The sequence below is a fragment of the Gossypium hirsutum genome, chromosome D10 (genome assembly GCF_007990345.1).
Source record: "Gossypium hirsutum isolate 1008001.06 chromosome D10, Gossypium_hirsutum_v2.1, whole genome shotgun sequence".
In the NCBI taxonomy this organism is placed as follows: Eukaryota; Viridiplantae; Streptophyta; class Magnoliopsida; order Malvales; family Malvaceae; genus Gossypium; species Gossypium hirsutum.
This window is the reverse complement of record NC_053446.1, coordinates 47,921,484-47,937,970: the sequence shown is the minus strand read 5'-3', so window position 1 is coordinate 47,937,970 and position 16,487 is coordinate 47,921,484. Positions and strand designations below refer to the sequence as shown.

Here is a 16,487-nt window from a genome sequence, read left to right as displayed (position 1 = left end):
AGGCCCCCTAAGCCTTCCTTTTATGACAAGTGTCATGACTTTTTTTCTTCTTTTTCTTTTTGACATTATTAACATAGGATTAAATTTCAATTCTAATCTCTCTATCTTTTTAGATTATATAAAAATATCAATTTTTAATTTTGGTCCCTATACTATTTTTTAGATTATATAAAAATAATCAAGTTCTAATTTCAGTCTGTATATTTCGCTTAAATTTAAGATTTAATCTTTATACTTTAATTTATTTTACATAATTTGACACCTCAACACTTATATTGTCATTAATTAGTCTTAATACTTAATTCTAATTGAAATGTTGATGTAAATTTTAAAAATTGTTAACACCATTAAAATTCTCTATGAAATTCAAGTTCACTACAATACATATATATTTTTGTCATATGGCTACCAAATGAATTTTTTTAATAGAAAAATTAGAACATGACACAAACGAGATTAACAAAATAATTTTACAGATATTAATAATTAGACTTGATTTCTTAAATTCGAGAAGTAAATAGACTAAATTCTTAAAAGCCGAAAAGCTATAATAATATATATAGATGTGATTGAGTTATGTGGACAAACATTTTTAATGTTTGGTGAACCAACTTACTTTAGGAATGCAACCAAATCCCACATTCTTTGGACATGGAAATTGACACATGGATCCTCTAATTTGGGTTGTTTTTAACTTTTCTCGACAGGACACGCAATTTATGTCAATAAAGCTCATTTCCTTTTGCTTTTTGAGTAAATAATTGTTTTAGGATTCCAATGTTATAACTCAGGCCTACCAAATTTATTTTATAAATAAACAGATAACATATTGTAGAATTCGTTGATGTGAACTCAGATATGTGATATTACTCGTAAGGTTGTTGGGTTACATAATAATTATTTATGGTAACTAAGATTATTTATATTATTATATATTTAACCATCATTGATTTGAAAAGAAAACAAAAGGTAAAATTTTGTACAGAGTCGACGACTTCTTCAGTTTCTTGAGGACATGACCTCAAAAGCCTCTCTTTTTTGTTCAAGCACATTGAACACCGTTGCGGCTATGTGGGATGGCGTAAGACCAGCTTCAGCCAACTGGTCCACGGGTGAGCCATGGTCAATGTATCGATCGGGAAGAACCAATGGCCTCCACTGCAAATCGGGAAAATATTTTAATGCAAAGAAATAGTTATTAGTATATGGATACATGGTTTTGGATTCGCATACCTTTACTTTGCCATCGAGAAGACCATCAAGTGCTAGGAACTGTGCCACATGAGAACCAAAGCCCCCGATTGATCCTTCTTCGACTGTGATCAGTACTTCGTGTGACTTTGCCAGTTTCCGGATCAAGGCGTGATCTAATGGCTTACAAAACCGTGCATCTGCTACGGTCAGCCTTAAGCCATGCGATTCCAATAAAGAGGCAGCTGCTAAGCAGCTTTGAACTGCACTTCCATAGCCTAATAGTGCCACTCTTTCCCCTTCAATCAGTACCCTGCCTTTGCCAACCTGTAAGGATATTATACGAATTCCGAGTTAGTTTTTTCCCTTTAGTCTTTGTTTCTTTACAAAAAGGAATATTTTGAGGCTTTCTCGAAAGTCACCTCCAGTGGAACCCCTTTTTTCCCAGGTGGTAACTGAACTCCGATCCCATTTCCTCTTGGGTAACGGAAACAGCTAGGACGGTCATCTATGGCAGCAGCTGTCGCAACCATATGGAAAAGTTCAGCTTCATCGGAAGGAGCCATTACCACCATGTTGGGGAGGCAAGCCATGAAAGTGACATCAAAAGCCCCACAATGTGTTGGACCATCTGCACCAACGAGGCCAGCTCTGTCCATTGCAAATCTTACAGGCAGCTTCTGCAGATCCACATCGTGTACGACCTGTTGCAGCAAATCAACACATTCGTAATGATTTTAAAAAGCAACATGTTTAACTTAATACACGGAATAATAATTGATTACAATTCGTAAAAAAGAAAACCCGAGGTAACTTTAGTAGCTTGCCTGGTCATATGCCCTTTGCATGAATGATGAGTAGATTGCACAAAAAGGTTTCAAGCCTTCACAGGCCAAGCCTGCAGCAAAGGTGACAGCATGTTGTTCGGCTATCCCCACATCGAAACATCTTTGTGGGAACCGGCGGAGGAAGAGGTTTAATCCGGTTCCACCTCCCATTGCGGCATGGATGGCAACAATATTTTTGTCTGCCTCAGCTTCCGCAATCAAAGCCTCAGCAAAATATGTAGTGTAAGACTGGGTAGCAGAATTGCCTTTGAATTGCTTTCCAGTTGCCGGATCGAACTTCACCACTCCTGAGAAAAGAAATCCAGGTACAGTTTATTCTTTTATTCCCTAAACTAAGGTCAGATATCGAGGCACCAGTAAATTAAATCATATGAAATGATCTCTCTTCTAAAAAGGCTTATTCTGTATGTTACCGTGATACTTGTCAGCAGCTCTCTCTGCATATGGATAACCTCGGCCTTTCTCAGTGACAACATGGATCAAGACCGGACCTGTTGTTTTAGTAGTCTTCACCTCTTTGAGAATAGAAACTAAATCATCGATGTTGTGGCCATCAACAGGTCCAATATAATATAGTCCAAGTTCTTCGAAAAGTGTTGATCCAGAACCACTGATCATTCCGCGAGCATACTCATCAACTTTTGCAGCCAGTTCATGCATAGGCCCACCGATTTGCTTGGTAACTCCCTGCAATAAAACCACATCCAGTCTTAGTAAGTTTTAGTTTCTAGTAAAAATTATACTAGTTTTCTGGGTTCTATTCATTTCTACTTACCTTTGCAACCTCTCTTAGTTCTCTAAGAGGCCTGTTTGATTGCAGCCTGCTGAGAGCACTGCTCAAAGCTCCCACAGGTGGTGTAGGTCCGTCGAGATTGGCAGTTGGCAGAGAAACTTGTTTATTGTCATTAAGAATAACAATCATATCAGAATCAAGATATCCGGCATTGTTCATTGCTTCGTAAGCTTGTCCTGCAGTCATAGCACCATCACCTATGACAGCAACAACATGATTCCTTTCACCTTTCAGATCCCTTCCCACAGCCATCCCTGTCCACCCGAAACATCAAGACAGTTAAATCTCTGAAGACCAAGTGAAACTAGGTTTGCATAACGGAATTGAAAATAGTATTTGACCATATCAAAAGCAAAAAGTTCATTTAAAAAAACAACAAAATCGCATGTTAGCTAAAAGCAACATCAAAGAACTTGATAACGGTTCGATAAGAGTTATCTTGTTTCAATGTTTTAACCATACATATAATATGCAAAAAAGAATGCAGAAGTACTGGATTAATACCCAAGCCTGCAGAGATTGTGGTTGAACTGTGACCAGTCCCGAAGCAATCGTATTCACTCTCCGACCGTTTCGTGAATCCGGCCAATCCATTAGTTTGCCTCATGGTATGCATCTTATGTCTTCTCCCAGTCAAGATTTTGTGAGGGTAAGACTACAAATCAAATGAAGAATTTTACCGAAATAAAGATCAATTCACCATCAGTCAACATCTTTCTTTTCCCATAAAACCAAGAAAAGCAAGAACCAAACCTGATGACCAACATCCCACAATATCTTGTCTCTAGGGGCATTGAAGACATAATGAAGAGCCACAGTGAGTTCAACCACACCAAGGCTTGAACCCAAGTGACCCCCAGTTTTTGAAACATTGAAAATCACATCAGACCGCAGTTCTTCAGATAGTTGTTTCAGTTCCTGCATGAAAAGTTCCCATATCATAATAATTTCTAGAAGGCAAGGGAAAAGAACATGTTTTTTTTTTTGGATGTTTTTATACCTTGACAGAGAGATTTTTCATATGAATTGGATAGTTTATAGTGTCCAAGAGAGGCGTTGCTGGTCTTTGGGAGTGATATTCAGCTCCTTCTGATAGTGATGCATAAACCCCACCTGGCCTTTTCTTGACCTTTACCAAATCAAAACAAAAAACCACCAAAATTTTCAATTTATATTTATTTTAACTGAAATGTATTAAGTAATTGAATTCAAATCAAAAGAAAACCCAAATTTTGGTAAGCTATCCCTTTCTTATAACTAAACTAAACCCATTAAACAAAACTCAAAAACTTACACTTAAACAAAGTATTATCTAAAACAAAGAACGACTATAAATTCTGATAAGAAAAATAAACAAAACCAGTTTTCCTTTTTTTTTTATGGTTATTTCATATGAACCTGATTGAGCTTCTTCAATGGCTGCAAAACCAGATCTGATCCACCAAGAAAATGAGAAGCAAAAGGAGTGGATTTTTTAGGATCTGAAGCTGCACCCCAGTTGATAATGGCAGGAAATGAAGATGCACAAAGGGCCATGACTAAAGACTATACAATCTCCAAAGAGCAATAAAGGACTGCAACTGCTGACTAAGAGCACAAACGAGAAGAACCCAGAAAAGTTTCCACTCTTTGAGTGCAAGAATGAAAGGCTATCCAATCAATGAAAGATTTATAGACAATTTGGTTATTGACTATTGCACCGTCATGTCACCCTGCTTTATTGCTTGATGATGATACTAAGTGGACTGTGTCGAAACCTTCCGTCAAGACTATATTTATATACTCTTATAAAAAAAAATAAAGGTTTTGTCTATAGAAAATGAACATCCAAACTTAAAAATAAGAGAGAAAAAAAAGGGCCTTTTTTTCTCTGAAAACCCAAAAATTATTATTAATTACATATAAATAAACTGTTTCTTCATTTGTATGTAAGAGGTTTTTATTATTACAGGGGAGGGGGACAGCAAAGAGCAATGTTCTAGGATTGAAGTTGAAGTGGCAGGTCGTTCTCTGATTGGACCACGTCAATGGAAAAATCACAAATGGATAGATTACGGCGTTAGAAGAAGATACCTTTTTTTTCTTTCCTTTTGCTCCTATTTCTCGAGGGAAGGGTTGCTGTCTGTTATCGTTCTCAATCTGATCATTGTGGGCTTACGTTACTTTTTGCTGTTGATGTGAAATGGATTATTTAACTTGTGGGTCTGGCCGGTATCCAAGGTCAAGCTAGAAATGTTAATGGGGGGTTTTGGATATTTATATAAAATAAACATGGTTACAGTAAATTCGGCTTACTTCTAAATATGAGATATTTTCCTCCTTTTAATTATTAAGTTTATTTTTACTTAATTAATATTTAGATATTATTTATATTTAAATATTGCAATTATTAAATTTATTTTTATCAAATTAATATTTAGATACTACTCTATATTAGTTACTTAAACTAAACTAAAAATGTTACTAAACTTATAAAAAAATTATAAATTCTATAAAAGAAATCAAATTTAAAAAACTTTAGAAACTTTGGAGACTAAACACAAATTCATTCTTATTTTAGACACTAATTATAAGATCAAAATAAATATTTTACCTCGGTCCAATCTTCTTAATACTTAAGAAAATGCTTAGGCGCATTTAAATTGAATATTGGGTGAACCTTGAGTATCTTCGGTAACTTCAACTTGTAAGACTCCTTGCCTACTCATTTAGGAACTCCGAAAGGACCCTTGTATCTTTGCCAAGTCATATTAAGTCCACAAGTTGCTAGACTTGGTTGTATGTAACCTACATTCTATGGTTTAGGTAATCACACTATATAACACTAGAATAATGTATGAGATGTACCTTCCTTAGTGCATTTAGTCTGTTTGACCGCCCATGTTACACCAACAATTCTTTACCCATAAAGTTTGATGCAAAATCCACCTCTCTCATAGGTGGTAGTTCCACTAGTAACTTAATAGACTTCATATTAGTAAAGGACTATTGCATATCTAGCCCTGCTAAGGGGGTCTCATCAACATTCAAAATTGCCAATTTTATGTTTTTGTCACTATGAACACCTTTGGCTAGTTGGATTGCAGGTAAGATCTTGGTTCTTGTAATGCCTCAAAAATTTTGATTTGATATTTCACACTGTTTCAAGATCAGATATAGTGAAATTTTGAGAAAATTTCAAAATAAGTCAAATAGAGGATTCTTATGAAAGAAAAAATGATTTCAAAGAAGAAAAGCAATGAAAAGAAATATGGAGGTGAGCATGTAGCAAAAAGAATAAAATTGCAAATTCTAAAAAGTCGAAGGATTAAAATGCAATTTGACCAAAATGGGCATATTAATTTTTTTATCAATGCAATGTAAGATATTATTGGTTATTTGGCAAGGGAACAACTTGGAATATATATTGGTGTGATAAAAAATCTCTTTTGGATCAAATTGAAAATACTAGAAAGTTTAGGCTCTAAATCGTAAATTTCACATTTTTACTGAGAAAAGATAAAAAAAAAGTGTGGTTTTTAGCTCTCAAGGACTTGTATTAAAGGTTAAGTTTGATCTATGGGATCCGAGTTCGATAAATCTCTATGTATAATGAAGAAAGTAATTAAAAGGTGAAAAAAAGGAAAAATGATAATTTTACCACATAAGGGCATTTTGGTCACTTTTCAAGATTTAAATATTGAAAATATTATTTTTTATGAGATATTTTATATGTATAACTAATTTGGACTATTGGATGTGATTTTCATGAAGAGATTAAAAGTGGACTGCACATTTTAATTGAGGTTTGATCAAATTTTGACTTGGTTATTTTTATTAGTGTTTTTTAATGCAAACTGGCAGGCTTTATTGAGAAAGAAAGATGATAGAAACAGTCATAAAATGTTCCAAGAAACACCTTGGGAAATCAAAGAAAAACAAAGACTAGAAAAACAAGTCATTTCCTTCTCTTTACCCTAAGTACATCTCTATGTTAGTAAATATATCTTATAACACCAAGGGGAAACAATGACCAGGCTCAAGTCTGAGACAAATGAACTTCTGCTAGAGAAAAGAAAAGACTTTCTAGCTTCTTGAAATGCCTATAACTGGAAACGTATCTGAGATGATAAAGGTATTGTCATTCTACCTCTACCATCTCTTGAATCACTGTTGGGGCTTCTTCAATCCACCAGACATCCCGTTTACAATAAAATCCTTCCTTGACGAGTAGGTGGGCTGCTCAATTCGCCCCTCTTGATATGTTGGAACTTGATTCTTTCAAAATCCACAGAGAATTGTTTCGCGTCTCAAATAATATTACCTATTATCAATCTGTTAATTCATGTTGCCTCTAGCTTCTTTATCATTAACAAGGACTCGCCTTCTATTTCCACAAACTGAAAACCCATATCTTAAGCAAATCTAATTGCTCGGGTGCTAGCTAAGGCTCCTACTATTAAAGCATCAGGTATATGAGGGTTTCATAGACAAGCTACTCCCACGATAAGTCCATCACTATTTCTTATAACAATGCATATACTTGATGCTTCTAGATCCTTGTAGAAGCCCACATTGAAGTTTACACGAACAAAAGGTTCCAGAGGAGGTCGCTACCACACTAGCTCCCATGGCGTATGGTCTAAATTATGCTCTATTCGTGCTTCTGATTCTCTGGCATAGTGATCTGCCATAATTTGATACGTCAAATTAGACTCTTCTTTGCACTTAATGAGCTTATTCTCAAGCAATTTAAGTGTCTTTTATATGTTTTTGTCAATTTTTAGCTTTTTTGTTAATAAATTATTTTTATTAGTTTTAAGTCATTTTTGAGACCCTTATGCAATTCAAGCAATCAAAATAATTTAATCACTTGAAGTTCTAAACCCATGGGTTGTGAAACCCTAATCAACATATCATCAACAATCTCATAAGTTCAAGTGTTAATGAACCTAGGCTCTGATATCACCAAATGTAACACCTTATACCCGTCCCATTCACCGAGCCCAATAACAGGTTACTACACCACCGTCTCACATTGCATACAACAGAAGTTGACACATTATTAAACATACATCCTTTTGTTTCCTTTATTATTATGACATTTATATGAAACTTAGCTCATTCACACTCTAAGGAAATTGAATCATGCTAAACATTTATTGAATAATCATAAGACAAGCACTAAACATGCATTATGACCATTTAGCAAAATTTCCCAAAAATGTTACATAGGTATCGATATTGGTAGAGTGGTATCGATAATTCTCTTAAGTGGTATAGATACCGATTGGAAAATCGATACCAAATTAGCTTACTATTTCTCATCTTAAAAAACCCAACTTTTTAAAAATATCGGTACCATTGAAAAAGTATCGATAATTTTACCTCGAGTATCGATACTCATGGCAAAATATTGATACCAACTAGCAAAACTAACTTCCTGCACTTTGAAAATTGTAGAGGTATCATTTTTAAAATAAGAATATCAATGCCACTATTCCAAACCTTAAAAACATAACATATATCATCACTTAGATCATTCCAAATAGTTTCTAAACACCATATTTAAAGTCCACAAAGTTTCTAACCATAATAGGTATGCAAACAACCAAAACTAATAGCAAAACCAATATAACATCTACCACATTGCCTTTTATTCGCAAAACACAAATAAATAAAAGAACACCTATTAATAGCAACTAAAGTTTCTGGCTTGGATCACCCCTTGAGACCACACCGCTCACACCAACACTACTTATCTACAATTGTTATAAAGGAGTGGGTGAGCTTAACAAGCTCAGTGAATGCTTAGAACAACCACTATGCAAACAAGTCATTATGCATCAACTAAGTAGACATTAATCACATGATTATTTAAGCATATATCATAGTACATATAAAACACATTTAATCACATCCAGTCATATTTTATATGATAGTTTGGCTCTTGAGGTTATAAAACATAATGTGGACTCTATCACCACACATCGAATACATGGATCTCTAACACAGCAAGATGACTCATAGAGTCGAACATGTCCCATAAGTGAAGCGTATAGCTAACACTCTCCAACACACCAAACACACATATCCTGGTGAATGTAGCTTAGCCCACATTCCCTAATCTCTTTGAAAACTGTCATTGGGCCTCAACACCCAAAAATCACATCACAAAGGTCAGTACTCACAATCCTATGGCATGCCAACTATATCTAACGGTCTCATAAAATCACAAGGCCAAAATATCCACATTATTATCACATATTTACTTACCGACTTTTCGCACATATTCATTGCATATTGACATCGTTATCACATTATAATCACTGTCACATGGAATGAAAATATACCCACATATTTACTGTCACATGGCATGAATATCATACCCACATATTCTCTTTCACAACAACCATCACAAGCTTATGGCACATCTCATAGCATCTCATGTATGTTCATATTTTCACAATTGCACAAACACACATATTACATTTAGTCATAGGCGTGAGAACACTTACACTCGAAATTTAGAATAGGGGTTTAGGCTAACTCTAAATTCCCAATTACATAATGAATCATCTACAGGTGACGATTCTGAAACACTCACCAAAATATGCTTTCGCCAAAAGCTAAAAGCTCAGACAAGCTTTTCTTTGCCTTTGTCTCTACTCGTTGAAGGTCTTATTGACTCTGAGACTTCAACAAGACAAACCACACAAACATATAATCAACAATTAGTCATTAACTCACCTTAAACAGTAAAAAAATAGTCTAAGCTACATTCTCTTTTAACCGAAACCTTCGACATAGAAAATTTAAATTTGAATATCTCGGCCTACACTTAATCTTTTTACATAAAACGAATTATGTTCATCTATATATTTATCTACGACTAATCTCCAACCTTTAAACTACACATAACTACACGTTTCAAGGTATCGACACTTTTCGGCATCATGACGAAAATTCATTAAAACTGGAGAAATCCTTAACGAAACTTCAATGTAGCTTTTGAAACCTTCTAATCATATTAAAAGAAGTTGAAAAATACTTTGAAACTACATTTTGATCCACAATCCCGAAATTCACCACTAACAACCAACTTTTTGACTTTTATTTAAAACATATGTTTTAAAGGCTAACAATTAAGTTTAAAAGACTAGATATCATTTAAAACTATTAGAAGGATGAATGCTTACCTTTGATGGAAGAAATACGAGTCTTGACGCAAATTCGAGAAAACCCACTCTTAAAGAAGATGATGAAATTAGTGAGGTTTTTGGGTGTTTTTCTTGTTTTCAATGGAGATTTATGGTTCAAAGAATGTTGGAAACCAATAGTAATTAAGATTTGGAAATAAAAATAGAATAAAATAGCAAAAGAAAACAAAGGGGATGACAAGAGCTTCTGTGGAGAGCTCTATCATGAACAATTTGAAAAAATAGGGAGTTTTTAGGTTGATTTTAAAATTCTGTGTAAATTACTTCATAAAAACTCTCAGTTTTGACTCTTTTACAAATCATTCATATTTTTAAAATTAGAGGTATTTAAAACTCATTTTCAGAAATTGACTTAATTTTCTAATTGACATTGTCGAAAACATTATTGTTTACCAACCTTGCAATATTCCGAGCACATATAAGCTAAAATTCCTAAAATACTATTGAAACTTCTAAGCCCAATTTTGAGGTGTTACAATTCTCCCCCTCTAAAAAGAATTTAATCTCGAAATTGCCTGTACTAAACAGATAAGGATATTGTTGTCTCATCGCCTTTTTAGCTTCCGAAGTAGCCTCTTCAGTCCTGTGGTTGCTCTACAAAACGTTAACCAATGGAAACCTCTTGTTACACAAAACCTTACCTTCACGAGCTAGAATCTCAACCAGTTCCTTTTCATAAGTGAGAGCAGGTCGAACCTCGACCTCCTCTACTAGAGCAATATACGACAGATCTAAATGATACTTTTGATGCATAGACACAGGGAAAACATCATGAATTCTCTCAAGTTACGACCGCAACTTGAGTCGATAAGCTACCGGTCCAATCCTCTCAACAACTTCATAAGGTCCAACATATCTTGGATTCAATTTACCCTTCCTTTTGAACCTCAAAAACTCTTCTTAAAAACCTCCAACATATCATGTACTGCTCACCCATGAACGTCCTCTTAAAAACCTCAAGAAAATAACCCCAAGTCAAATGATCAGCAATAGTACCTATCTTAACCGTATTCCACCAACAATGAGCCTCACCGTCAAGTAGGGACATAATACAACCCAACTTTTCCTTGTCAGAATAGGGCATCTACTAAGGATCCTTTCAACTTCTTCCAACTAACACTCAGCTACAGTTGGATCAGTTCCTTTTACCCCAAAAAACTATTTACCATCCAATGCCCGCAGATGTTCAAGCTACAACCCTCGATCAAAAGGCGTAGGATTCATAAGTGTAGGAGTAGAGTTAGCACCAACAATCCTCTAAAACACTTCAATCATAGCATCCATCAAAGGGCCAATACCTTCATCAGGTATGTTCTCCCTACGCGACGGAATAGGAGTTGCAGAGGATGTACCATCCTCTTGAGCATTAGCATTCACATTCACACGTTTACGAGGCATATCGAATCTAATAATCTAGCATACTCAAACAAATAAGAGGTGTGAGTGGAGGGGAAATTATCCAAGTTACATTCTTGCAAGAAAACTTTAGGATTAAGGCAATGTGTTCCTATTCCTACCCCACATGCAATTCAAATAGAGATATTTTCAAACACTTTTAAGCAATCACAGTAACTTAAAAACTTGGGTTTCGCAACCCCAATCCACACAACAATCATTTAGGTCTGAGTGTTAGTGAACTTAACTCTGATACCACCAAATGTAACACCTTATACTAGGCCCGATCGTCTAGCCCGAATATTAGGACGCTACATTACTGTATCATCAGCAACATAGCCAAATCATCTCATCAAATATGGGAATAATATCATATTATTAATCTTAACATATATAGAGTTCCTAAGTCATGAATACTCAAAGCATCATTAAATTTAGCTAAACAAACATTAAACGAGCTTATTACACAATTACAACATACATTTGAACCACTTAGAAAAATTTCAAAACAAATCATGTAGGGACCGGTACTAATACAATGGTATCGATATTTCTCATAGATGGTATCGATACCACCTAGAAAATTGATACCAAATCAGCATTTTGTTTCTCGCTTGAAATTAAAACACAAGAATTTTATCGGTACATTTCAAAAGGTATCAATTTAATTACCCTGAGTATCGATACTCGTGACATGGTATCGATACCAAATTGCGTTACTGACTTTCTGCACATTAGAAATATCATGGAGGTATCAATTTTAAAACCTGAATATCAATACCTCTACTCTAGACAACAAAAATACAACATATTAAGGCATTTAATCCATTCTAACTAATAACTATTCAGTATGGATCTATTACCTCATCAAACCATCATCAAAACGAATATAATAACAGTTCAAAACATTGTAAATATGTCCAAGCAATAAATCAATATATCAAGATCCAAGTCCATAAATCCTAATAGCAATAGAGTCATGTAACATCCAAACATCATGACAAAAAAATCAGCTAAAAGTCTACCATATTACCTTGTTCCCACAATTCCAAAATAATATCTATAAAACAAATACTCAAATGCTAAACTACTGGGATCAATCCCATGGAAAATTTTTGCACCACTTACACCGCAACGCTAACAGTCTGCAAATATTTAAAAAGAAATGGGTGAGCTTAAACAAGCTCAATGAATGATCAGAATATCTACCATGCAAACATGTCATCATGCATTAACGAAGCAACCATATAGCACAATTACAACATTTCCAACTTTAATTTCATGTTATACTTATTCGTGCATTATTCATTGGTTCATTTACATAGTAGTCACATACTCATCTAGGCATATATCACATTACACATAATCACATTTATGATAATTTGACACTTGAGACTATGAAACATAAAAGGGGGCTTTATCACTACACATTGGATACACGAATCTCCAACACACCAAATGACTCGTAGAGTTGAACATATCCCAAAAGTGTAGCATATAGCTAACACTCTCCAATACACCAACATATTCCAGTGAATGGAGTTTAACTTACATTCTCTTATCTCTCCAAAATTTTCTCGAGCCTCAACGCCCCAAAAACACAACACAAAGGTGAGTACTTACAATCTTATGGCATACCAACTATATCTAACGGTTTCATTTGGTCACACGGCCAAAATATGCACATTATAACACACATTTACTTACTGATTTTCCACTCGCTATTACTTCATATTTGCATCATTAGCATAATATTATCACTGCCATTTGGCATGTATAACATGCCCACATTTAAACTTTCACAACAGTCATCACATGCATATCATAGATGTCTTAGCATCACATCTTCTCATTTTTACAATCACATAAGCACATATTTCACAAATTAAACATGGGTACAAGAAAGCTTACACTAAAAATTTAGTGTAGGGGTTTAGGCCACTTCTAAATTCCCAATTAATGTAATGAATCATGTCTACGAGCACTGATTCTGAACACTGACCGTTCACGCTTTCACCTAGATGTAGAAAGCTCAAATTACCTTTTCATTAACTTGTAAAAGGTCCTAACGAATTCGAAGCTTCAACAAGTCACACAACAAGCATAATCAACATTCAACCAAAGACTCTATTAAATCAAACAAAAACACAAGCCTAAGCTAGATTCTCTAGTAATCGAAACTTTCGACATAGCAAACTTGAAACTCAATTATATCGGTCTATACTTAATATTTTTGCCTAAAACTGATTCCATTCATCTAATTATTCACCAACGACTGATTCCCAAACTTTAAACTACACAAAATTACCCAATTTATGGTATCAAAATTTTTTTGACATATTATGATAATTTTCATGAAAATTCACTAAAACTTAAGAAGTCTTTAGCAAAAATTTAAACTAGGTTTAGAAACCTTTTATTCACATCAAAACTAATTGAAAAACACTTTGAAACCATATTTTTATTCCAAATCCCAAAATCCACCATTAACAACCTAATTTTTGGCTTTTATTCAAAACATACGATTTAATTCCTAAAAACTTATTTTTGAAAGCTTGATAACATTAAAAACTAATAAGAAAATGAATCATTACCTTCGACTAAATAAAAATGGACGTTTGGTTGAAAATCTAGAAAACCTACAAAGTATAGTGAATGAAATGGTGTTTTTAATGCTTTCTTTTTTATTTTGGAAGGATTTGGTGTATAAAACTTGATGAAAATTAAAAAGATTAGAGTTTGAAATGTTAAAATGAATGAATGAAGTTCGAGGTTTCAATGGGTGACACAAAAAGATGAGAGAATAGTTGTATCATGAGTTGTTATAGGTGAAGAAGGAAATAGGTTGATTTTTAAAGTTTTGGTTTAACTGGCTTATAAACAATCAAAATTTAGCCTCTTTTACAAATCAGTCCTCTTTTTGAAATTAAATGTTCTTTGAACATGTTTTTCAAAAATTGGTTTGATTTTCAAAAAGCCATAGACGAACACATTTCTAGTTTACCATGCTACGAAATTTCTGAGCACATATGAGCTAAAATACCCAAATTAACCTTAAAACTTTTAAGCTCTATTTTGGGGTGTGACATAAATATCATTCTTAAGTTGCATGTGAGGTAGTTCTCGTACAAGTTTAATGTTTTACCACTATGTGACCTAATTGTTCAATTTAGTCCAAGGGTCGTATTTTTACATGTTATATGTATTTGCTTGAGGACAAGAAAAGAGTTAAGTGTGAGGCAGTTTGATCTGCCATAATTTGATACGCCAAACTAGGCTCTCCATTACACTTAAGGAGCTTATTCTCAAGTAATTTAAGTGTCTTTTATATGTTTTTGTCAATTTTTAATTTTGTTGTTAATAAGTTGTTTTTATTAGTTTTAAGCCATTTTTTAGACCCAAATTAGCCAACCATGCCATGGAGAACCTAACAAGTTGATTGAGTGTTGTAAGGATTCGACGGTAGCCCGGACATGAAGCAAACATCACCTAGAATGGGGTATCACGATATTGAAGCATGGAAGTTGTGATACCCTTAACAGTGTTGAAATAAGGAGAATAGAGACCATCTACTGTGGTTTCACGATACCAAACTATGGGTATTGCAATACCGAGACCCCAAGATTTCTAATCTCAAGACTATTGTAGGTATTGTGATTCAAAATCCTGGGTATCGTGATACCGCTGCCCGACGAGTGAAAAAATTGCAAAGGCAATTTTGTGTCCAAACAAGCTTATGTCTTCTTTTCACTTAAGGGGAAAATGGTCATTGTTGGGTTAAATGTTAGTAGGCTATAAAAAAAATTATAAGCCTTTCACTTTAGATTTTGGTGGTTGGAAAACTCTCCTTAGGTTTTCGTAGTTTAGGTTAAGTTTTCTTTTCCTTTTTCTTTTCATTTTTAGTTTAGGTTTTCTTTGTTTCTTTTAGGTTACATCTTAGTGTGATAGTTTTCTTTCTTCCTTAGTGTTAAAGATTTTGTAAATAAGGATGAACAAATTCTTGGGATTCAATAGATCTTCATCAATTGAATGAGAATTTTCTTAAACCCTTTACTTTCATTTTATGCTTACCATACGTTTGATAAAATGCTTGTTTGGAATTTGAGTTTGAGTATATGCTAAATTTGTTGGATGGTTAATTTTTTGGTTGTTTGTTAGCTTAAGTTAATGTCTATTCTTGATTGATTGGTTGTTCGATTATATCGAAATGCTTAATATGTTAAAATTAACGCCTCTAGCTGAAAACCTAGATAAACGAGACCAAGAGGAGAGTTTATCCTTAAATAGTTCGATATAATTGTGCCGAGTAGTGAAATCAAGAGGTAATTTATATGCTTAGGTGAGACCAAGAGGTAACCTTAGGTGATATATTTTACTCTAGGACGAGATTGAGAGGATATTCCTAACTAAAAGTGGCAACCAATATAATCTGTATAGGTTCATTAGTTTAATTAACACAAAAATAATCAATCGACCATCATTTAGTCATTTACATTATCTAAAACGTTAGGAAGAAAGTTTAGCTTAGTTAGTTTCATTTTAGTTCATAAACTAATTTATATTTGGACTTGCACTAATAATTTTTGACTTGATTAGATTAGTAATTGCTTGACTTGTAATTAACTTGATAAACACATTTACCCACTTGGCAATCCATTAGGTTCGATCCTTGGAATACTCTAGCGTTCTACTATAACTCTTCATAATAGTTTTTTCCAAAATCATTTATTTTAACGCACATGCACGCAGGCGGTCACATAGTCCATTATAAAGGTAAAGACCTCAATGCATGATTGTTGTTTTCTTTCATGTACTAGCAGATTCCTTAAGAACCAAATTGCACAAATCGCTACAATAATAAGTAGCTTTTGAGAATGACTCCTCTAATTAAACAGATTTCCAACCCAATTTACCGTGGTATTATTTGTTTGGCTCATCCCTCAGTTGATCCCTAAATTTTGGCAAATTTGTAGAGCTATTGGGAAATCTTTGCTAACGTGAACAGTTTCTACCCCAAGGTGGCAACGATGACAAGTTGCATTAGCCGTTAATATTTTTAGG

The 16,487-nt window shown here is 34.1% G+C and overlaps 1 protein-coding gene across 1 annotated transcript; it reads right to left on the bottom strand.

The window, feature by feature from the left end:
- Positions 1-779: 779 nt before the first annotated feature.
- On the bottom strand, positions 780-4,687 carry LOC107916127 (probable 1-deoxy-D-xylulose-5-phosphate synthase, chloroplastic). Its single transcript, NM_001327127.2, has 10 exons — positions 4,231-4,687; positions 3,833-3,961; positions 3,586-3,750; positions 3,337-3,487; positions 2,815-3,086; positions 2,453-2,726; positions 2,019-2,326; positions 1,614-1,895; positions 1,234-1,518; positions 780-1,158 (listed from the first exon to the last, which is right to left on the bottom strand). The coding sequence occupies exons 1-10, from the start codon at positions 4,366-4,368 to the stop codon at positions 1,000-1,002; spliced, it is 2,163 nt and encodes a 720-aa protein (NP_001314056.2). The 5' UTR covers positions 4,369-4,687; the 3' UTR covers positions 780-999.
- Positions 4,688-16,487: the final 11,800 nt, after the last annotated feature.

What these genes read in the sequence shown, in the direction of transcription:
- LOC107916127 (NM_001327127.2), bottom strand. Translation starts at nt 4,368, where the DNA reads ATGGCCCTTTGTGCATCTTCATTTCCTGCCATTATCAACTGGGGTGCA. An exon ending in CACAATCTCTGCAGGCTTGG is followed by an intron (nt 3,087 to 3,336) that starts GTATTAATCCAG and finishes TCGGGTGGACAG; the next exon opens with GGATGGCTGTGGGAAGGGAT. An exon ending in AACTAAGAGAGGTTGCAAAG is followed by an intron (nt 2,727 to 2,814) that starts GTAAGTAGAAAT and finishes GTTTTATTGCAG; the next exon opens with GGAGTTACCAAGCAAATCGG.